This window comes from Cetorhinus maximus, chromosome 11 (assembly GCF_964194155.1).
Source record: "Cetorhinus maximus chromosome 11, sCetMax3.hap1.1, whole genome shotgun sequence".
NCBI classification, from domain to species: domain Eukaryota; kingdom Metazoa; phylum Chordata; class Chondrichthyes; order Lamniformes; family Cetorhinidae; genus Cetorhinus; species Cetorhinus maximus.
Window position 1 is genome coordinate 128229018 of NC_135889.1, and position 24779 is coordinate 128253796.

The window sequence follows — 24779 nt, forward strand, 5'->3', positions numbered from 1 at the left end:
GAGGTAGGGTGTTGATGTTAATAATTTTACACAGGTTCCATGTGTCAGTTACACTGCCAGGGGTTGTCCTGGACTGAGAATCTGATCCTGAGTCATCTCAACCTCAGAGAATGGGGTGAAGGTCAGCTCGGTGAGCCCAGGGTGAAAGTCAGCACGGTGACCCTGGGGTGAAGGTCAGCTCGGTGGCCCCGGGGAGAAGGTCAGCTCGGTGGCACCGGGGTGAAGGTCAGCATGATGACCCTGGGATGAAGGTCAGCACGGTGGCCCCGTGGTGAAGGTCAGCTTGGTAGCCCCGGGGTGAAGGTCAGCATGATGACCCTGGGGTGAACGTCAACACGATGACCCTGGGGTGAAGTTCAGCTCGGTGACCCCAGGGCGAAGGTCAGCACGGTGACCCTGGGACGAGGGTCAGCACTGTGACCCCGGGGCGAAGGTCAGCATGGGGCAGAGACAAGTTGAATCACTCCCTCACCTTTTTGCTGTGTGTCTGTTCCAGCCAGCAATGCGTAGAAGATGTGGTAGTTCCTCTCTGCTGGATTCTGTCTGACCACCCGATTCTGGAATAAACATCGCAGTGATTAGCGTCAGTGGGAAATGAATTCCCCTCTCCCACCCCATAGACGCACCCTAAGGAAAATGCGCAAAGTCACCAGGAGGTAAGAGGTCACAGGTGAGGAGTTACGACAGGGCAAGGGTCAATGGAGGTCACTAAAGAGCAAGAAGTCACCAGAGAACAAGTCACCAGAGAACAAGTCACCATAGGGCAAAGGTCATCAAACATCACTACAGGGCAAGGGTCACAGCTGGGTCCCTGAAAAGTAGGGGTCACTACAGGGTGAAGGGGTCACTGTCGGGTCAGTGTAGCATCAGTAGTCACTAGAAGTTGAGGGGTCACTGTAGGGTAAAGGGTCAGGGGGAGGTGATGGCGTAGTGGTAATGTCACTGGACTGATAATCCAGAGACCCAGGGTAATGCTCTGGGGATCTGGGTTTGAATCCCACCACAGCAGATGGCGGAATTTAAATTCAATAAATACCTGGAATTAAAAGTCTAATGATGACCATGAAACCATTGTCGACTGTCATAAAACCCATCTGGTTCAATAATGTCATTTAGGGAAGGAAATCTGCTGTCCTCACCTGGTCTGGCCTACATGTGAGTTCAGATCCACAGTAATGTGGTTGACTCTTAAAAATGCCCTTTGAACAAGGGCAATTGGGGATGGGCAATAAATGCTGGCCTAGCCAGCAACACCCACACCCCATGGACAAATATAAAAAAAAGAATCAGGACAGTATGAGTTATCAATGGAGGGTGAAGGGTCACCACTTGTCTGGGTGTGAGATCACTGAAGTACAACGGGGTCAACAGAGGGTAACTGCAGGGATCGGGGCCACCAGAGAATGAGGATATGCAGCAAGATAACAATAATACAAACAGGAGAATCCCCTCTTAACCTTCAGATAGAGGTTTCCTCCCCTCCTCCTACAAAGCAACAACGTTCCAAGGTTCCAGCCCAGGCCTGGGCTACGGTCGGTTAGTCAGGTCTGAAGGTCCATATGTTGCCCATCCCTAGTTGCCCTTGAGAAGTTGGTGGCGAGCTGCCTTCTTGAACCAGTGCCATGTGGTGTAGGTCCACAGTGCTGTTGTAGGGAGGAAGTTCTAGGATTTTGACCCAGCAACAGTGACGGAACGGCGATATATGGTGAGTGGCTTGGAGGGAAACTTCCAGGTGGTGATGTTCCCATGTATCTGCTGCCTTTGTCCTTCTAGATGGTAGTGGTCATGTGTTTGGAAGGTGCCGTCTAAGGAGCCGTGGTGAATTCCTGCAGTGCATCTTGTAGATGGTACACTGCTGCTACTGTGCATCGGCGGTGGAGGGAGTGATTATTTGTGGAGGGGCTGCCAATCAAGTGGGCTGCTTTGTCCTGGACCATGTTGAGCTTCTTGAGTGTTGTTGGAGCTGCACTCATCCAGGCAAGTGGGGAGTATTCCATCACACTCCTGATTTGTGCCTTGTAGATGGTGGGCAGGTTTTGGGGAGTCAGGAGGTAAGTTACTCATCACACAATTCCTAGGGCGGAATTTTCCCAGATTTACACTATGGGAAGTAGTGGGCGGGCAAAACGATGTGTTACCTGCCGGCCGCAACGGCGGGATTTCGCGCTGTATTGTCCCAAACCCGCTTCATTATTTATGCATCTCAGGAAACACACTGTTTCTATGGCGAGCGAGCTCTCATTCGCTCTCCCACTGTCACCCCACCGGTGCATCACACCGGCCGCCATCTTTAAAAGGCAGCCGCCAGCAAAGTGCACATTGCTACCAGCTCACCACTGCTGCCTGGGAGATATGGCCAGCAAAAGAAAAAAAGACTGCAGCACCCCCTGCTTTAACGACGGGTCCCTCGAGCGACTGCTGGATGCCTTGGAGGCCCACTGGGATGTTCTCTACCCCCGCTCTGGCTGCAGGATGGGCAGCAATGTCACCAACCCAACTTGGGAGGAGGTGGCAGTGGTGGTCAGCGCCAATGCCCTTCAGAAGAGCACAGCCACCCAGTGCCACAATAGGATGAATTATCTCCCTCGTTCCGCCAGGGTAAGTCACTCTTCTCATTACTCCCAGCTCTCACACTCACAAACCCATCACACATCCACAGGGCCCTCACTCACTGTCAGTTCAAGAGACATCACCATTCACTCTTTCATACACACCATCATTGTCCTCATCCTGTCCACCCACACAGGCCAGGCATACTTATCATCTGGCCCAGCAGGTGCCTTGATACACTCTCCCCATCTCTATCCATGCAGGACAAACTGGCTCACAACAGGAAGGAAAGGTTGCAGACAGGTGGAGGGATGCTGGAGATCAAGGTCCATACGGAATTTGAAAACAGAGCCATCCAGCTGGCCGGTGATGATCTGGACTGTTCCTGTGCTGATGGTGAGATCGGCGCTGCTCTACCAAGTGAGGATCCAGCAGTGCAACATCCATCAGATAACCGTGCTGTGAATGATGTGTTCTGTTTCACAGGCCACTGCCATGCACTAATTATCTCCCCTTGCTTCCACAGGCCCATCACTCCAAGATGGAGTCCATGACCCGGGCCTCCACGCCAGTTCAGAAGGGACATCCGAAGGGGAACCAGAATGCACCTCCCCACAAGTTCCATCATAGCGCTCACCCACACCCTCCATCAGCCCAGAGACACACACCTCGGTGGGACCTAGATCCAGAATAGACACGGGATCACATACTGGTGAGTACAGTGTACAGTCTGATCCACAGCAGGGACGTCCCAGGTCCCTGGCATTCGGAGGAATGCTGGAGGCCAGGAAACTGTTGAGTCCAAGTCAGATGACGAACCTCTGGACTCGGTCATGTTACAGTTGCTGGGGCTGCAAAGGCAAGCTCGAGAACATCTGGAAGGGATGTCCGCTGCACTCCTCAGATTGCAACACACGATGGAGGAGTCCATCTGTCTTCAGGCTGAGGTGATTGCGCCGGCATTGTCAACGCACCAAGGTCAACACTGGCAGGATGGCGGCCATCGTGGAGACCTTGGTCCAGGACGTCGCTCCTGCACTGCTGCACAGGCTTAACTCCATCACTGATGCCATAGTTGGCCTCCAAAAGTGTGTACGCGAGAGGGGTGTTGGGCAGCTCGATCTCACTCCAGCTACCCCTTCCCTTCACGGAGTCAGCCTGGGGCTCTTGGGCACCCACAGGGAGGAGGATCAGCGGGTGCACATTCTGGGCCCATCCATCAAGGTGATTCTGGGAGTGACCGGCCCATCTGACTCCCCTCTTCCTGTGACCTCAACAGCTCCAGCTCCACCGGCCAAGGAGGGTGTCACTGCCACACAGCAGGACCCTGAAAGCAGGCCAGGGCCCTCCCAGTCTCAGCACTCCAGAGGACGCCTGCCAAAGTCATCACAGACAGGGTGTCACAGTCAGCAGGCTGCCCCCATCTCCGCTGTGGATGTCCAGGGAGCACCAAGACATAGCAGCAGGGTTAGGAAAGTTAAGGAAAAGTAGTTGTTCAGCCTGGCCATGGGTGTTAACGACTTGTACATAATGTTCACTATTGTAAATAAACTCCTAAGAATGTCTCCCTGCCTATGGCTCCTTGTTCTGATGAGCGATGTTCTTGTCACTCAGATGTGACACCTTTCTGCACAAGATAAAAGGCTTCGGATGTCTCAGTCCAGGGCCTCTTCCCTGTGCTCTGTGCAGCCTTCAGACCACAGTGATGGTCCAGCCTCACATTCGTTGGACACATTACTGATGCCTGCACCTCGGCAGTGCTGGTCATTGCTGCCAGAATGTAGTGGGCAGGTGTCACAGAGTTCTCTCATTCTCTCTGTGTGCTCTCAGCACCTTTAAGGTGGGGCTGGCCCCATCACACCAGCACCTGCAACCAGTGATAACTGTGCACCAGCTCCTGAAGGGCTGAGGTTCTGAAGGCAGAGCATCAGATGCGTCTAAAGTTTCATGGCTGCGTCTCTGAGATGGTCCTGATCATGGAGCGCAATCGAGCTGCCCTCAGCCAGACAGGAGTCAGACATTCTCAGAGGCTCTGTGAAGATTCATGGAGTGTCCTCACTGCATGTCGTCATCATCCTCCTGCGAATGAGCGACTATTAGGACCTCCACTGCATCTCCATGACAGGAGCATTCTCACAGAGGGTATTTACGCTGCCATAAGCCAGACTGGAGTCAAACGTTCACAAATGTGCTATGAGGATCTATGGGGTCACCGACTGCATGTCGTCATCATCCTCCACAAATCTAGCAGCTATGAGGGCCTCCCGAGCGCCTGCCTCATCTATCCAGTGCAATAGCCTCATCCACATCATCGTCACCTCCGAGAACCCCCTCAACCTCATCTCCGTTGGCATCCTCCTCTTCAGAGGAGACCTCCAGCTCCCCCATCTCCTCCTCAGCCAGCTTGTCTCCCTTTTGCAGCGCCAGGTTGTAAAAGGCACAGCAGATGACAACGATGCATGACACCCTCTGCGGACTGTATTGCAGGACTCCACCAGACTGGTCCAGGCACCGGAACCGCATCTTCAGCATCCCGATGGTCTGCTCCACCAAGTTGCGAGTTGCAGCATGAGCATTATAGCGTCGCTCTGCTGCAGTCTGAGGCCACCGCTAGGGTGTCATCAGCCACAGCCTCTGCGGGTAGCCCTTGTTCCCAAGGAGCCATCCCTGCAGCCTCTGTGGACCCTGGGAGACTCCAGGGATCTGCGAGCGACTCAGGATGTAGGTCTCGTACACACTCCCTGGAAACCATGCACACATCTGCAGGGTGCGTTTCTGATGGTCACACACCATCTGCACCTTTGTGAGTGGAATCCCTTGGGGTTGATGTAGTGCACCAAGTGTAATGACGGAGACCTGAGCGCCACATGAGCGCAGTCAATCGCACCCTGCACCTGTGGGAAACCCAAGATCAGGGTGAATCCTGTGGTCCTTGCATCCTGGCTGTCCCGGTCCCCGGCGAAATGCACAAAGTTGTTGCCATGGAGAAGATGGCATCCGTGACCTCATGGATGTATTTGTGGGTGGCAGATTGTGAAATCCCACCTGTGGAGCCCTGAAAGGAGCCACTGGCACAGAAATTGAGCACCGTGGTCACTTTCACAGCCTCTGGCAGTGGATGCCCTCCATGACCCCTTGGCGCCAAGTCCTGCAGTAAGTGGCAGATGTGAGCCACCAGGTCCCTAGACACATGCAGTCATCTGCAACACTGGTTCTCAGTCATCTGCAGGAATGGCAGGCAGCATCTATAGACCCTGGGTGTCGCTAGGCGCCGCCCAGCCATGGCTCGCTGCCGCTCCTGGGCAGCGTGTGTGGGAGCCCCTGCTGCCCCTTCTTCATGAGGTTGCTGCTCCAGCCTTTGCACAGCCAGGAGCCTCAGTCACTCTCTCCTCCGTCTTCTACAGTCTCTGTAAGCCATCAGGCACACAGCTCGGTCATCAGGATCGATGATCCTGATGTGGTCCTCCTGCAGAAAGAGAGGGATAGAGACGTGGTTATCATGGCTGTACTTAGCACCTTTCCTGGCCCTGTGTGACCGCCCCTTAATGCTTCCCGGAGAGTGCTGGTCACCCCTCGGATGGCCAGAGATGAGTGCGCTGCATGGCTGCCCTGTCAACCTGCGATATGGGTGACACTGGTCCAAACCGGGACACTGAGAATGTAAGGGGCTGTGAGCGCCTCCAGCAGTGACTGCTGCATGACCAGCATTGGTGAGGAGATTGTACAACTTGTGCCGTCCAACTGCTGTGCCGTCCAATAAAATGGTTGCAGATTCGCAGTCTGAGCCGGGAGTGTGAGGGGGTTGGGGGGAGGGCGTGTGGCGGGGGCAGGTAGGGTAGGGTCTGTAACAGTTGGTGGTACTTTGGTGCCTCCACGTCGCTTGCGTGGGTGGGCAGGCTAGATGCCCAAACCCAATCACATCACTGTGGCTGTGCCTGATCTGTCTCAGTTGCAGAGGGATTGTCAGTTTATACAGGTGTCCCTAGCGTGGCCACTTCCCTCACTTACACTGCCCCCCCCACCTCGATTTCTTGTGCGTGGGATCCAATGCCAGGGGATCAGTTTCCCCCAACCCCCCACCAACAACAGCAACAGTCGCCTTGGAGGCTGGGCAGTGTTGCCCCTGGACACCAACCCTCCCCCCGCCGAAAACAGTCACCTCCGAGGCAGGAAGTCACTTCACCCCAGCCCCCCGGTGCCCCTGAAGCCTGCAAAGTAAAAGGTGGCCCTGGTGAGCTGTGGAAAACGATGTTGTTCACTCACCTCAGTTTCCCCAAAGTGAAGGCTGCCAAGTGCACGTTGCCTGAGTGCCATTGTGAAGCACACCGACAAGGACGGAGAACCCGGTGGGGATCCAGAGCCTGGCAGGATGGCCATTTAATGAGATGCTGATTTATTGCAAGGAGCTCCCCGCTGACTGTTGGCAGGAAAAGCGGCCCGCCATTGGCTGCTGCCAGCGGGCACAGAAAATTCTGCCCCTAGTCTCTGACCTGTTCTTGTAGCCACAGCATTTATATGGTTAGTCCAGTTCAGTTTCTGGATGTTGATAGTGGGGGATTCAGTGATGGTAATGCTATTGCATGTCAGAGGGCGATGGTTAGATTCTCTCTTGTTGGAGATGGTCATTGCCTGACACTTGTGTGGTGCGAATAGTACTTGCTACTTGTCAGCCCAAGCCTGGATATTGTCCAGATCTTGCTGCATTTGGATATGGACTGGAGGAGTCGCGAATGGTGCTGAACATTGTGCAATCATCAGTGAACATCCCCACTTCTGACCTTATGATGGAAGGAAGGTCATTGATGAAACAGCTGAAGGTGGTTGGGCCAAGGACACTACCCTGAGGAACTCCTGCAGTGATGTCCTGGAGCTGAGATGATTGACCTCCAACAACCACAGCCATCTTCCTTTGTGCTAGGTATGACTCCAACCAGAGGAGAGTTTTCCCACTGATTCCCATTGACTCCAGTTTTGCGAGGGCTACTTGATGCCACACTCAGTCAAATACTGCCTTGATGTCAAGGACAGTCACTCTCACCTCACCTCGGGAGTTCAGCTCTTTTGTCCATGTTTGGACTAAAGGCTGTAATGAGGTCAGGAGCTGAGTGACCCTGGCAGAACCCAAACTGAGCATCAGTGCGCAGGTTATTGCCAAGCAAATGCCACTTGATAGCATTGTTCATGGCCCATTCCATCATTTCCCTGATGATCGAGAATAGACTGAAGGGGCAATAATTGGCCAGCTTGGATTTTGTGTACAGGACATACCTGGGCAATTTTCCACATAGCCGGGTAGATGCCAGTGTTGTAGCTGTACTGGAACAGCTTGCCTAAGAGCGCAGATAGTTCTGGAGCACAAGTCTTCAGTACTATTGCCAGAATATTGTCAGTGCCCATAGCCTTTGCAGTATCCAGTGCCTTTAGCCATTTCTTAATATCATGTGGAGTGAATTGAATTGGCTGAAGACTGGCATCTGTGATGCTGGGGACCTCCTGAGGCCGAGGTGGATCATCCACTCGGCACTTCTGGCTAAAGATTTTTTCAAATGCTTCAGCCTTGTCTTTTGCACTGATGTGCTGGACTCCCCCATCATTGAGGATGGGGATATTTGTGGAGCCTCCTCCCCCTTATCCTGTTAGTTGTTTACTTGCCCACCATCATTCACAACTGGATGTGGCAGGACTACAGAATCTGTTGCTTGTGGAATTGCTTAGCTCTGTCTATCACATGTTGATTATGCTGTATGGAATGCAAGTAATTCTGTGTTGTAGCTTCAGCTGGTTGACACTTCCTGCTCCTGAGATGCCCTTCTGCACTCTTCATTGAACCAGGGTTAATCCCCCAGCTTGATGGTAATGGTAGAGTGTGGTGTATGCCATGTCATGAGGTTACAGATTGTGGTTGAGTACAATTCTGTTGCTGCTGCTGCTGGTGGCCCACAGCACCTCAGAGAAGCTCAGTTTTGAGTTGCTAGATCTGTTTGAAATCTATCCCATTGAGCACAATGGAGGGTATCCTCAATGTGAAGACGGGAGTTAGTCTTGTCAGGAAGATATAATAATTTTCATAATATTTCTGGAATTTACTGTAAAGTAATAGTGGCTCTCTGTGTGTGTGTGTGTGTGTGTGTGTGTGTGAGTGAGTGAGAGACTTAATTGAATTAAAGGCAGCTGGAATTAGAAAGATACAGACGAAAATACAAAAAACATTTTTTTGGCCTGGTGTGGATAGGGATGTAGTCAAATTCTGTAGAACATGTCACACACATCAGGTGATAGGGAAACCACAAACAGTGATAAACCCAGCATCTTTAATTCAATTCCAGCATTTGAAATACCTTTTACTAGGGTCATGATTGATTGTGTAGGACCCCTTGCTAAGACTAAAAGTGGAAATCAGTACTTACTGACTATAATGGATGTGTCTACCAGATTTCCTGAAGCAATACCTTTGAGAAATATTACAACAAAGAAAATTGTGGAGGAGTTGACTAAATTTTTTACAATATACGCTTTACCTAAAGAAATACAATTAGATCAGGGTTCAGATTTCATGTCACAGCTGTTTAAGGAAGTAATGAGTAGTTTGGGGATAAAACAATTTGTTAACAGCTTACCATCCTGAATCACAAGGGGCTTTGGAAAGATGGCATCAAACTCTAAAAACTATGATGAGGGCATATAGTCAGGACTATCCACAGGATTGGGATACAGGAATTCCATTTTTGTTATTTGCTATTAGAGACGATCCTAATGCATCAACTGGCTTTAGTCCTTTTGAACGAGTTTATGGTCATGAGACGAGAGGACCACTGAAATTGATTCATGAGAAACTGATGGGTCAAAATTCAGAAACTACTCTCCAGGATTATGTATCAATTTCAGAGACAGATTGGACAGAGCATGTGTGTTGGCTAGGGAACATTTAAAGATATCATAGCAGGTGATGAAAGTTAAGGCAGACAGGAAAGCTACAGTTTGTAGTTTTGTTGCTGGGTAGAAAGTGCTCGTTCTGTTACCAGTACTGGGTGACTCATTAAAGGGAAGGGTTAGTGGGCCTAACAGGGTTGAAAAGAAGCTGAGTGAAGTAAATTATTTAATAAATACTCCAGATAGAAGAAAGAAGTAGAGTGTGTATCATGTAAATATGCTTAAAAAGTACTTTGACAGGGAAGAGGACCGAAAGGAGGTGATAGATATTGAGAAAGAAGTAGAAATGCAGAATTCTGAAATTGATTTTCCTCTAATCAAACTGGATAATGAGGAGGTACTTGAAAATTTAAATATAATTTTAAGTTACCTTCCAGACAAGTGTCAAAGTGATTTGGAGAAGCTATTACAGTCACACAAACCTATTTATGGAGATAAGTTGGGGAGGACAAATTTAGCTATACATGATATATGTGTAGAAGTTTCATTCTCGCTAAGGCAACATCCTTATAGATTAAATCAGACAAAGTTATCACAAGTACAGAAATAAATCAAATTCATGCTTCAAAATGATATCATGGAGTCTAGTTTCAGTAACTGGAGTTTGCCTATTGCGCTGGTACCGAAACCGGATGGGACACAAAGGCTGTGTGGACTATTGATAGGTGAATGCGGTGACAAAAGTGGATTCATATCTATACCACTGTTGGAAGATTGCATTGAGAAAATGGGACAATCAAAATTTATCACAAAGATTGACTTGCTGAAAGGATATTGGCAAGTGCTGTTGTCAGAGAGAACAAAGGAGATATCAGCTTTTGTGATGCCAGATGGACTGTATCAGTTTCAAGTCATGCCATTTGGAATGAAAAATGCATCTGCAGCATTTCAAAGACTGACAACAAAATAATTGCAGGTCTGAGCAATTGTGTTGTTCATATTGATGACTTAATAGTTTTTAGTCAGACGTGGGAGTAGCATTTACAACATCCGGAAGAATTATTTACTTGATTACAAGAAGCTAATTTGCTGGTGAACTTGGCTAAAAGTGAATTTGCAAAAGTGCAAGTTGCGTATCTAGGCCATACCATTGGACATGGTAAGGTGGCTCTGAGAGATGTGAAAGTCAAGGCTATGATGGATTTCCCAGTGCCTACAACAAAACGAGAAGTTTTGAGATTTCTGGGCATGAGTGGGTTTTATAGGAAATTTGTACCAAATTTTAGCCAAGTGGTTGCTCCAGTGGCTGAACTGTTGAAAAAGAACAAGAAGTTTCAATGGACATAGGAATGTCGGAAGGCATTTGATAATTTGAAAACTGTATTAATTACCACACCAGTGTTGGCAGTACCCAATTACACCAAGCAATTTAAGTTGGCCATTGACGCAAGCGATATAGGCACTGGGGCTGTACAGTTACAAGAAGATGACATTGGAATTGAAAAACCGATAGGATATTTTTCATGTAAGTTGAATGTACAACAGAGAAGATATTCAATGATCGAGAAGGAAACTTTGGGGTTGGTGTTAGCATTGCAGCATTTTGAAATTTACATTGCAGACAATTCGTCAGAAACAATTGTTTATACAGACCGCAATCCTTTAAAGTTTCTAGACAAATTTTGAGACAGGAGTGCAAGGCTATTCAGATGGAGTTTATCACTGCAACCATTTAATCTACAGGTTATACATGTAGTGGGACGAGAAAATCTGATTGTACGTGCATTGTTAAGAGTTTGACACTTAAAGGGGAAACTAGCCATTTAAAACCTGGACACTGGATTTGAATGATTCTGTTGATACCAAGGATTTGTGTATATATTGTTATGTTAATGCATGCATCTGGTAGTCAATTAGCGTATTAAATATAAGAGATAAAGTAAGATCGGTTCAGAAAATGAAGCCGTCTTTTTAAATTATGATGGCTCATTTTTGAATGAGGGGGATGTCAGGAAGATATAATAATTTTCATAATTTATTGTAAAGTAGAGTAATAGTGGGGTCTGTGTCTATGTCTGTGTGTGTTCGTCTGTGTGACTTAATTGAATTAAAGGCAGCTGGTCTGAAGGCTTTGATGTAACAGAAGATAAACTATTTAAATGTTAAGTAGGTAAACACATGTGTAAAGGGAACGTTTGCATATTTAAATAAGCCAGACTAGATTGATTTCAAAGGAGGGATGAAATGTTTCACCTAGCCAGGAGAAGTTAAGAAACAGTGTGTTTATTTTTCCCCAAAGATTACTGGTAAAATTGGTATTGAGAGATTTTTATTATTAGAGAGGTACAGTCCAAAGACATAGTGAAACAATGGGAATTTGCATTCAGGGGGGAAGATATGGATGGAGGAGGGGTGGGGGGGGGCTGCTGTGTGCAAGGGAAGGCATTCTAAGATCATGAGTGTGAAAAAGCCTTCAGTATCTAAGCCTCAAGCTGCTGTCTACAAAGAACTGAAGTTAAGAAAGCTCACTTTGAATTCCACTTTTTCTGGGTATTGTGTGCTACCTTGCCTGGGTCTTTTAAAATCTATGTGTCTTACTGTTGCCTTAATGAAAGTGTAACTGGAAGTTAGGTTAGCTCGGGGATTTAGAAGTTATCATAGTCGTAATTTGTAGATCTATGTGTTGGTGGTCTTATTACTAGTGAATTCGCTTCTCGAAATTTATACAAATTGCAAAACAAGTTGTTTCAAGTTTCCCTTTGGTATTTGAGCAGCTCAACATTTACCATCGGCTGTGCCATAACAATCTCCACAAGGACTGTGTGGTGGTCACTCCTACCGATACTGTCATGAACAGGTGCATCTGTGGCAGGCAGGTTAGTGAGAATGAGGTTAAGCATGTTTTTCCTTCTTATTGGTTCCCTCACCGCCTGCCACAGACCCAGTCTAGCAGCTATGTCCTATAGGACTCAGCCGGCTCGGTCAGTAGTGGTGCTACTAAGCCACTCTTTGTGATGGACATTGAAGTCCCCCACCCAGACTACATTCTGCGCCACTGACACCCTCCGTGCTTCCTCCAAGTGGTGTTCAACATGGAGGAGGCACTGTTTCGTCAGCTGAGGGAGGTGGGTACGTGGTAATCACCAGGAGGTTTCCTTGCCCATATTTGACCTGATGCCATGAGGCTTCAAGGGGTCTGAAGTCCATGTTGAGGACTCCAAGGGCAATTCCCTCCCGACTGTATACCACTGTACCGCTACCCCTGCTGGGTCTGTCCTGCCGGTGGGACAGGACATACCCAGGGATGGTGATGGTGGTGTTTGGGACATTATCTGTAAGGTATGACTCTGTGAGGATGACTATATCAGGCTGTTGCTTGGCTAGTCTGTGAGACAGCTCTCACAATTTTGGCACTAACCCCCGATGTTAGTAAGGAGGAACAACAGGGCTGAGGTTGCCGTTGTCATTTGATGCTGGGTGGTCCGTCCAATTTCATTCTTTTTAGCCTTTGTAGCAGTTTGATACAACTGAGTAGCTTGCCAGGCCATTGCAGAAGCCATTAAGTGTCAACAAAATTGCTGTGGGTCTGGAGTCACATATAGGCCAGACCAGGTAAGGCGGCAGATTTCTTTCCCAAAAGGACATTAGTGAACCAGATGGGTTTTTACTACAATTAGCAATGGTTTCTTTGGCACCATTAGCTTTTAATTCGAGATTTATTTAAATTCTACCAGCTGCCCTGGTGGGATTTGTACCCATGTTCCTAAAGCATTAGCAGGGCCACTGGAGTACTTGTCCAGTGCATTACCACTACACCACTGCCTCCTTAAAAAATAATAAGGGGCCTAGATTGAGTGGACAGGGAGGGCCCATTTCCCTTAGCAGAGAGGTCAATAATGAAGGAGCATAAATTTAAAGTAATTGAGGGAAAGATTCAGGGGAAGTTAAGGATTTTTTTCACCTAGAGGGTGGTGGGACCTGGAACTCACTGCCTCGAAGGGTGGTAGAGGCAGAAACTTTAAAATTTAAATTTAACAGTCAAATTTTAAAAATACTTGGATATGCACTTGAAATGCTGTAACCTGCACGGCTACAGACCAAGGGCAACATAAACAGCAGAGGACGAAGCTGCATCATTAGAGAGAATAGAAATAGATTAGGAGACTGCTCAAAAAGAAAACAATTAGTAGGGCAAAGAGGAACAATGAAATGAAATTATCAATGAAAATAAAACAAAATAAAATATTTTACAGGGGCATTAATAAAAAAGGAAGACTGATGAGAATAGTTATTAAGGGATAGATAGGATAATCACAGGTAACAATAAAGAGATGGCAGAAATATGGAATAATGATTTTGTTTCAGTATTTCTTAAGGAGATAGAACAGGTAAACATGACATTGAAGGATGAGATGTGCAATGCGATAAGTGAATTTAAATTAAATGAAATGAATGAAATAGATGAAAGGCATTTGACCTAAAATGTTAACTGTTTCTTTCTCCACAGATGATGCCAAGACCTGCTGAGAATTTCCAGCACTTTCTGTTTTTATTTGAGATGTCCAGCATCTGCAGTATTTTGTTGTTGTAACAGTGATATATTGAATGAACTAATAAAATTCAAAGAGGATAAAGCTGCTGGTCCAGATGGTTTGCATTTATGCATTTTTAAAAGAACCTAGAGAAGATATAGAAGAGGCCTTACTATTAATGTTTAATAAGTCATCAGAAAAAAGTGTAGTTCCAGAGAACAGGCAGATAGCTAATCTAATTCCTACATTTAACAAGAGCGACAGAACATGTCCAGGTAATTCTAGACCAGTCAGCTTTTCATCAGTGGTAGGAAAAATAATGGAATCCTTACTAAAGCAGAAAGAACAACATCTCAAAATGAGAAATATAATAATGAATAGTCAGCATGGATTTCAAAAGGGGAAATCTTGTTTGACCAAACTTATTGAATGTTTTGAGGAGGTAACAGAGAGTAGACAATGGTAATGTTGTAGATGTAATTTATCTGGGATTTTCAAAAGGCCTTTGATAAGGGTGGAGGAAGTGGGATTACCATTATATAAAGCTCTGGTCAGACCCAATTTGGAGTAACTGGGTTCAGTTCTGGGCACCGCACATCAAGGAGGATACATTGGCCTTTGAGGGGTGCAGCGCAGATTCACGAGAATGATACCAGGGCTAAAATTACGAGGGCACAGTGCATAGAATAAGCTGAATTGAAGCTCGGGGATGGGTGGGGAGGCTTTGTAAGTTTTATCTGCCTTTTGAGCTTAGAAGAATGAGAGGTGATCTCATTGAAGTGCACACAATTCTTACAGGGCTCGATACAGGAGACGCAAGAAGGATGTATCCCCCTGTCTGGAGGGGTCTAGAACCAGGGGACACAGTCTCAGAATAAGGGGCAGGCCATTTAAGACTGAGAGGAGGAGGAATTTCTTCACTCAGAGGGTGGTGAACCTTTGGAATTCACTACCCCAGTGGGCTGTGGAGGCTCAGTCATTCAGTGAGTTCAAGACAGAGATCGATAGGTTTCTAGATATTAAAGATATCAAGGGATATGGGGATAGCGCGGGAAAATGGCATTGAGGTAGAAGGTCAGACATGATTGAGTTGAATGGCTGAGGCAGGTTCGGTGATACAAAGGGCCCTCTCCTGCTTCAGTTCCTATGTTCGTATGAATCTGCTTCAATACAGAAAATTATGGGTGAATTAAGGTGTATGCTAGGGTAGTGCTTATGCTAGTAATCCAGAGGACTGTGTTATGAGTTCAAATCCCAGCTGGGAATTTCAATTCAATTAAATATAAAGCTAGTCTCTGTAACGGTGACCATGAAACTATCATCAATTGTTGTAAAAACCCATCCAGTTCACTAATGTCCTTTAGGGAAGGAAATCTGTCGTCCTTACCTGGCCCGGCCTATGTGTGACTGCAGACCCACAGCAATGTGGTGACTTTTAACTAGCCTTTGAAATGGGCGAGCAAGACACTCAGTTGTATTCAAGGAGGTAGCTCACCACCACCTTCTCAAGGGTATGAGCAACAATGAATGATTTTTTTTGAAACCTGCTCTCTCACAGACCAGTCAAGCAACAGCCTGACATAGTCATCCTCACGGAATCATATCTTACAGATAATGTCCCAGACACCATCATCACCATCCCTGGGTATGTCCTGTCCCACTGGCAAGACAGATCCAGCAGAGGTGGCAGCACAGTGGTATACAGTCGGGGGGGAATTGCCCTGGGAGTCCTCAACATCAACTCTGGACCTCATGAAGTCTCATAGCATCATGTCAAACATGGGCAAGGAAACCTCCTGGTGATTACCACGTATCGCCCTCCCTCAGCTGATGAATCAGTGCTCGGTAGCACCACTACTGACCGAGCTGGCCGGGTCCTAAAGGATATGGCTGCTAGACTGGGTCTGCGGCAGATGTAAGGGAACCAACATGAGGGAAAAACATACTTGACCTCATTCTCACCAACCTGCCTGCTGCAGATGCATCTGTCCATGACAGTATCAGTAGGAGTGACCACTGCACAGTCAATGTAGATATGAAGTCCCAGCTTTACATTGAGGATACCCTCCATCGTGTTGTGTGGTACTGCCATCGTGCTAAATGGGATACATTTCGAACAGATCTAGCAACTCAAGACTGGGCATCCATGAGGCACTGTTGGCCATCAGCAGCAGCAGAATTGTACTCAACCACAATCTGTAACCTCATGGCCCAGCATATCCCCCACTCTACCATTACCATCAGGCCAGGGGATCAACTCTGATTCAATGAAGAGTGCAGGAGGGCATGCCAGGAGCAGCACCAGGCATACCTAAAAATGAGATGTCAACCTGGTGAAATTATGACACAAGGACCATTTACATGCCAAACTGCATAAGCAGCAAATGATAGACAGGGCTAAGCGATCCCACAATCAACGGATCAGATGTAAGCTCTACAGTCCTGCCACATCCAGTCGTGAATGGTGGTGGACAATTTAACAACTCACTGGAGGAGGAGGCTCCACAAATATTCCCATCCTCAATGATGGAGGAGCCCAGAAAATCAGTGCAAAAGATAAGACTGAAGTATTTGCAACAATCTTCAGCCAGAAGTGCCAAGTGGATGATCCATCTTGGCCTCCTCTGGAGGTCCCCAGCATCACAGATGCCAGTCTTCAACCAATTCAATTCCCTCCATGTGAAATCAAGAAACAGCTGAAGGCACTGGATACTGCAATGGCTATGGACCCTGACAATATTCTGGCAATAGTACTGAAGGCTTGTGCTCCAGAACTTGCCATGCCCCTAGTCAAGCTGTTCCAGTACAGCTACAACACTGGCATCTACCTGGCTATGTGGAAAATTATCCGGGAATGTCCTGTATACAAAGAGCAGGACAAATTCAAACTAGCCAATTACCAACCCATCAGTCTACTCTCAATCATCAATAAAGTAATGGAAGGGGTCAACAGTGCTATCAAGGGGCACTTGCTTAGCAATAACCTGTTCGCTGACACTCAGCTTGGGTTCCACCAGGGCCACTCAGCTCCTGACCTCATTACAGCCTTGGTTCAAACATGGACAAAAGAGCTGAATTTCCAAGATGAGGTGAGAGTGACTGCTCTTGACATCAAGGCCGCATTTGACCGAGTGTGGCATCAAGGAGCCCTAGCAAAGCTGGAGTCATTGGGAATCAGTGGGAAAACTCTCCGCTGGTTGGGGTCATACCTAGCACAAAGGAAGATGGCTGTGGTTGTTGGAGGTCAGTCATCTCAGCTCCAGGACATCACTGCAGGAGTTCCTCAGGGTAGTGTCCTTGGCCCAACCATCTTCAGCTGCTTATTTAATGACCTTCCTTCCATCATAAGGTCAGAAGTGGGGATGTTCACTGATGTTTGCACAATGTTCAGCACAATTGGCGACTCCTCAGATACTGAAGCAGTCCATATCCAAATGCAGCAAGACCTGGGCATTATCCAGGTTTGGGCTGACAAGTGGCAAGTAACATTTGTGCCACATACAATGACCATCTCCAACAAGGGAGAATCCGACCATCACCCCTTGACATTCAATGGCATTACCATCACTGAATCCCCCACTATCAACATCCTGGGGGTTATTTTTGACTAGAAACTGAACTGAATTTGCCATATAAATACTGTGGCTACAAGAGCAGGTCAGAGGCTAGGAATTGTGCAGTGAGTAATTCACCTCCTGACCCCCCAAAACCTGTCCACCATCTACAAGGCACAAATCAGGAGTGTGATGGAATACTCCCCACTTGCCTGGATGAGTGCAGCTCCAACATCACTCAAGAAGCTTGACACCGTCCAGGACCAAGCAGCCTGCTTGATTGGCACCACATCCACAAACATTCACTCCCTCCACCACCGATGCACAGTAGCAGCAATGTGTACCATCTACAAGATGCACTGTAAGAACTCACCAAGGCTCCTTCGACAGCACCTTCCAAACCCACGACCACTACCATCTAGAAGGACAAGGGCAGCAGATAGTTGGGAATGCCACCACCTGGAAGTTTCCCTCCAAGTCACTCACCATCCTGACTTGGAAATATATCTCCGTTCTTTCACTGTCGCTGGGTCAAAATCCTGGAGCTCCCTCCCTAACAGCACTGTGGGTGTACATACATCACATGGACTGCAGCGGTTTAAGGCAGCAGCTCACCACTACCTTTTCAAGGGCAATTAGGGATGGGCAATAAATGTTGGCCCAGGCAGTGATGCCCAGTAATGAATGAATTTTAAAAAAACACAAAGGGGTGTGGAAATCTGGAACTCTCTCCTCCAAAAAGCTGTTGAGGGTGGCAGTCAATAGGAACATTTAAGACTAAGCCGGATAGAATTTTCTTCGCTAAGGGTTTTGAGGGAAATGGTCACAGATCTGCCAATCTGATTGGATGGTGGAAGGGACTCGATGGGCCGAATGGCGTCCTCCTGTGCTGTGTGAAGTAAGTGAAGAAAGCTCACCTTTTCCAGTAAATCTACACCATGAGTTAAGGATTTTAAAAGGTCACCTGTAACTTTAACTTAATCTTGCTATGTGGGGCTGTGTCCTTAATCCTTCAGGGTCATGATCAATCTGCACATTGCATTAACCAGCACTTACACTAAACCCAAAAAATATCACTCCACACTTCGAACCCCGGACCAAATCCTCATTCAAAATCCCAAAATTTCACCCCAGATCCTAAACCCTCACCTCAAACCCAAATCTTCTCCTTTCAGATTCTCACATTTACTTGGGATCACCACAATGTCAGTTGATCACCCGTCTCCAGCTCTTCCTGTCGTTCCTCTTTCAATTCCACTGTTTTTAAATCTCCCACCACTGGATCTTTCCACCTAATCTTGGTTCTTCCTCTTCTTATTCTTCCTGGCGGTCCCAACTCCAACATGCGCCTCATCACATTTTCCCCCTCTCTCTCTCTCCCTCTGCGCAACAGGTGACCTGCCATATCAATCTCTTCTTAGCTATTTCCTTCAATGCTCCCACAATCTTCACTGACCCCCTGATGTGCTGCCTCCTGATTTTGTCCTTTCTCATTACTCCACACATCCATCTCAGACTCCGAATCACATTAGGATCCAGTTATTGTTCTGCTCCTCGTGAGGTTTCTGTACTATATAACACAGCTGGTCTCATAACTGTCCTGGAGATTCATCCTTTCACATTCAGTAATACTTCTCTATCACATAACACTCCACTGAACTTCTTCTAATTACTCCAACTGGAGCTAATTTGTTGTTCACTCCAATCCCAAACTCTCACCCCCACCCTCCCTTTCAACACAAAACCTTCAACCTCACCAAAAACCCCAAACCCCTCACCCCAAACCCCACACCCAAACCCCTCACCCCACACCCAAACCCCTCACCCCAAATCCCAAACCCCTCACCCCAAATCCCAAACCCCTCACCCCAAATCCCAAACCCCTCACTCCAAATCCTTCACCCTCACCCCAAATCCTTCACCCTCACCCCAAACCCCCTCACCCCCTCACCCCTCACCCCCTCACCCCAAACCCCCTCACCCCAAACCCCCTCACCCCAAACCCCCTCACCCCAAACCCCCTCACCCCAAACCCCCTCACCCCAAACCCCCTCACCCCAAACCCCCTCACCCCAAACCCCCTCACCCCAACCCCCCTCACCCCAACCCCCCTCACCCCAAACCACGAGAGTACTGGAGTCTGGGGTACTGCATCCAGTTCTGGGCGCCATACTTGAGGAAGGATGTGAAGGCATTGGAGAGAGTACAGAGGAGATTCACAAGAGTGATTCCAGGTATGAAGAACTGTAGCTAGGAGGATAGATTGGAGAGGTTGGGACTGTTTTCCTTGGAGAAAAGAAGGCTGAGAGGAGACTTGATAGAGATATTCAAGATCCTGAGGGGTATGGACAGGGTAAATAGTGAGAAACTGTTCCACTCAAGAGAGCATCAAGAACTAGAGGGCACAGATTCAAAATAATGGCAAAAGGAGTAGAAATGATGTGAGGAAAAATTTCTTCACCCAGGGGGTGGTTGGATCTGGAACAAACTTCCTGAGAGGGTGGCGGAGGCAGGTTTGATCGAGGTATTCAAAAGGGAATTGGATTGCTATCTGAAAAGAGAGAACGTGCAAGGTTACAGGGATAAGGCAGGGGAGTGGGACTAGGCGGAATGCTCTTTCAGAGAGTCAGTGCAGACTCGATGGGCCAAATGGCCTCCTTCTGCATTGTAAAGATACTGAGTAACCCAAACGCCTCACCCCAAATCACACAACCCAAGCCCCTCACCACAAACCCCTCACCCCAAACACACACCTCAAACCATACATCCCAAACCCTACGCCCCAAACCTTTCACCCCAAATCCCAAACCCCTCACCCCAAACACACATCACAAACCCCACGCCCCAAGACCCTCACCCCAAACACATGCCCCAAACCCCACGCCCCAAAATCCTCACCCCAAAACCCAGACGGGAAACCCTTCACCCCAAACCCCACGCCCCAAACCCCATACCTCAAAGCCCTCACCTAAACAGTATTATTCTCCCAATGGTAGTCAGAGCCCTGCAGATGGGACATTTGTACTGCCAGTCTGCAGGACCAGTGGATAGTGATTAATGGGTTATTGACAGAGGGCAGTGGACAGAAGGAAGACACAGCTGATTCTTGCACTTTGTGGAGGCGAGGTCAAGGTGAGAAGGATACAGTCAACGATGGCACCTCCCTGAATGTTCCCATTCTGAGAGAAGTGAAGCTGGATGAATTTCCCAAACCGGCTGGAGTTGTTGTTGTAAACTGTTTTGGCGTTTCCGAAGGCTTCCATTACTGGGCTGCAGAGAAAGATTCTCACCATTAATATGGTAACTAAGAAACTTGAACTCACCCAAAACTCTGCTGCCCATTTCCTAACTCGCACCGACTCCCATTGCCCTGAAATACCCTGTGCTCATGAACTATAAGCCTCAATTTTAAAATTCTCATCCTTATTTTCAATTCCCTACATGGCCTCACCCATCCCTATCTCTGTAATTTCCTCCAGCCCTACACACCTCCAAAATATTTACACACCTCTAAATCTGACTTCTTGCCATCCCCGATTTCCATCATTCCACAATTGTCGTTTTTACCTTCAGCTGCCTGGGCTCTAAGCTCTGGAATTCCCTCCCTAAACCTCTCTGCCCCTCTATTTCACTTTCCTCCTTTAAGCTCCTTAAACTACCTCTTTGACCAAAATTAGGTCATCTGTCCAAGTAGGTCCTCATGCGACTAGGTGTCAGATATTCTTTGGGAACACTCCAGTGAAACAACTTGGATCATTTCGCTGTGTCATGAAATTGGTTTTTTTTGTCCCTGTATGCTTTGTAAGCTAGCACCAGTGGAAATTGTAATTCTGCCTAGCAACAAGGGTAAGACCCTCTTGGAGTGTTTTAATACGTCACCCAGATCAGTTCAAGGGTCAGTGAAGAACAGTTCAAGGGTCAGTCAGTCAGTCAGAGTCAGGAGCAGGAGAAGATCTATGCAGCTAAAGAGCTGCTGTTAGCTCTGTGGAGCTGGGTAGAGAGGTTCCAGGTACTAAGGGCTTGGGAGAAACACTGGAGGGCTGAAAAATACAGCAGAAAATCATTGACTCTGTGCTGTGGGCTGTTGGGGCAAAGATAACCATTTGGAACAGTAATGTTCTGCTCAGTGTGCCACGAGAGCTGAAGTTGTGTCTGTGAGTTGGTGCTGGAGTGTGGACTCGGCAATCCAGGGGAACAAGTCTCAGGAGACGAGATTGAAACTCTGGGAGGTGAGCATTTGAAGCAATTCGAGTCGGAGCAGCTTCTGAGGGAATTCAGAGACCAGTTCTTCAAAAGGGGAGACTTGAACGCCCTCACAAAGGAGACAGAGTTTTAATGAAATTGTGTAACTCGCAGTATTATAAACTGTTTTACTTATCTGACTTTGTATACTAAAGTATATTTGTTTGTTCAAAAATTGTGTAATCTTGTGGGTTTATTTTCTTAGCAACAACCAGGAAATTCAAACTTTGTCTAATTTAAATAAAATGTGACTAGTCCATAGCCAGGTTGTAACAATAATTTGGGGGTCTGGTACAGGATCACAAGGCATGTTAAAGGTGCTAAAGAAATGCAAGATATTCCACCAGCATGACAGTTAGTGTGTGTGGGACTGTACCCCAGTGAGAGTCAGTGTGTATGGCACTGTAGCCCAGTACAGTCAATGTGTGTGGAACTGTACCCCAGTGAGAGTCAGTGTGTGTGTAATAGTACCCCAGTGAGAGTCAATGTGTTTGGGACTGTACCCCAGTGAGAGTGAGAGTGTGTGGAACTGTACCCCAGTGAGAGTCAGTGTGTTTGGGACTGTACCCCAGTGAGAGTCAGTGTGTGTGGAACTGTACCCCAGTGAGAGTCAGTGTGTTTGGGACTGTACCCCAGTGAGAGTCAGTGTGTGTGGAACTGTACCCCAGTGAGAGTCAGTGTGTGTGGAACTGTACCCCAGTGAGAGTCAGTGTGTGTGTAATAGTACCCCAGTGAGAGTCAATGTGTTTGGGACTGTACCCCAGTGAGAGTGAGAGTGTGTGGAACTGTACCCCAGGGAGAGTCAGAGTGTGTGGAACTGTACCCCAGTGAGAGTCAATGTGTTAGGACTGTACCCCAGGGAGAGTTAGTGTGTTTGGGACTGTACCCCAGTGAGAGTCAGTGTGTTAGGACTGTACCCCAGTGAGAGTCAGTGTGTTAGGACTATATCCCAGTGTGAGTCAGTGTGTTTGGGACTGTACCCCAGTGAGATTCAGTGTATTTTCAGGGGTGAATTATAAAAGGAGGTCTGTTTGATGGAATGCTGAGTCGTGGGTTTTGGAGGATTGCTCTTCAGTGCAGTGATAGAGATGCAGCTTCTTGATTTATCTCAATCCATGTTGTAAGGTTAGAGGGTGTGACATTACTGAATAGTAGATGGCGGGATTCTCAGTGTGCCTCAGTACCTGCTCCCCAGAATGGCATGTTCCACGTGTGTACTCCTCTCATGGGATGATGCTCCGGGCGATCTCTGGCTCATTACTGACAGAAACTGGAGCAGTAACTTTGTACTCTCTGTCTTACCGGCTCCACTCTCGCCGCTGTGCAGGTCGCAGGTCACAGGTCACAGGTGACAGGCCAGGGAGTAAAACATCCACAAGTTAGACATCTCTTGTTGTACTTTATTGAATTACTTTCCTCATAAGAGCAATGGGTTTCGAGTGATTCTGTTACTAGATAAATCATCCAGATAGCGTGAGAAAACCTACTGAAAATTTAATCTCACGCTCCACAGCTGCTTTCAGTGAAAGTGACCAGGAAAATGACGGATTATCATAAAAACCCAAGTTGTTCATGAAAGGAAGGAAACCTGCTGTCCTTATCCAGTGTGAGCCGATCTGTAAGCCCAGTCCCACATCAACGTGACCAACTCTTAACTGGAATTGAGGGATACGGGAAGAAGGTGCATAGGAGAGGTTGAGGGATATAAGGAGAACATATAAGATCCTGAGATAGGGTGGATGTGGAGACGAGGCAAAATGTTTTCACTCAGAGGGTCATGAGTCTTTGGAACTCTCTTCCTGAAAAGATGGTGGAAGCAGAGTCTTTGAATATTTTTAAGGCAGAGGTGGATAGATTCTTGGTAAGCAAGGGGGTGATAGGTTCCCAGCGATCGGTGGGATGCAGATTTCAGGTTACTATCAGATCAGCCATGATCTTATTAAATGATGGAGCAGGCTCGAGGGGCCAAATGACCTACTTCTGTTTCTTGTTCATATGTTCATAAGGTGGGCAGGTGGGGTTGAGGGAAATGGGGAAAAGGTAGGTGATATTTGTTCTAATTGTTTCCCCTGTTCCTCACTGCGGTTGGTTGATACCATGTGTTCAGACTGGCACACAGAGTGGAGATCAGGTGGTGCTTCTGGTGATTCCCTGACCTGGTCCTCATCTTCCTAAACTGGGAGCCAGTGGAACTCACATACCTGATCAGAATGCACTGACTATCCTGACGCTTCCACAGGCAGCGGTAACACTCGTTGGCGATTGCAAAAATGTGTGGTGGGAGCTCTCCCAGCTGGTGCCTGCTGTATAATTCGACTGTGTTGGCACTGTACAGACTCTCGATGCATTTGTAGGGGTTTACAGCAGTCAGGATCGAACCAATGTTCGTCTACAAAAAATATACGATTAACCTTTGGGAGCGAAACAATGAAATCACTGAAGTGTTCAACTATCCTGAAACTGGGGATATCCCGTGACTGGGGATATCCCGTGACTGGGGATATCCCACAATGGGAATATCTGAGACTGGGAATATCCCACAACTGCGGATATCCTGTCACTGGGGATATCCCACAATTGGTAAAGTCTACCAGGATCATACTGAAATCGTTTTCTTGGGAAGGTGGAGCCAGTGATACAGCTCACAGCTTCCATATTGGGTCTAATTGAGCCCCAGATAGGAAATGAATGATGGGAGATTAATCCACAACAGTCAGACACAGAGGTTGAATTTTACACAAGGCATATGCGCATCAGCTGATAGAAAAGTCAGTTGCTTTAAAAAGGCTGTTCCACAGCAATAATATACGAGGGGCTGCCTTAACCAGATAATTGTGGGATTTCCACCTCTCGGAAAAGGAAGTTCCGCCCTCAAGAACTCCTGGCCAATCTGATTGGCTGGAAGCTGAGTAGTCTCAGCAGCACCAGAACTCAGTAGTGGCCACTATTGGGACTACAAGTGGTTCCAAGGTGCAGATCCAGGGTGACTGGATTTAGAGGTAATTCCAGGGATCTTGGTTGAGGAGAGATG

The 24779-nt window shown here is 47.5% G+C and overlaps 1 protein-coding gene across 1 annotated transcript in view; it reads right to left on the minus strand.

Annotated features, from left to right (window-relative positions):
- LOC144686925 (unconventional myosin-X-like) overlaps positions 1–24779 on the minus strand; it is a 184120-nt gene that overhangs the window by 126616 nt on the left and 32725 nt on the right. Inside the window, exons 4-8 of the mRNA XM_078552775.1 lie at positions 23950–24137; positions 22933–23067; positions 20652–20776; positions 18424–18437; positions 473–557 (exon numbers count right to left, since the gene is read on the minus strand). Coding sequence (XP_078408901.1) covers positions 473–557; positions 18424–18437; positions 20652–20776; positions 22933–23067; positions 23950–24137 — 547 coding nt within the window. The remainder of the gene's footprint in view (positions 1–472; positions 558–18423; positions 18438–20651; positions 20777–22932; positions 23068–23949; positions 24138–24779) is intronic.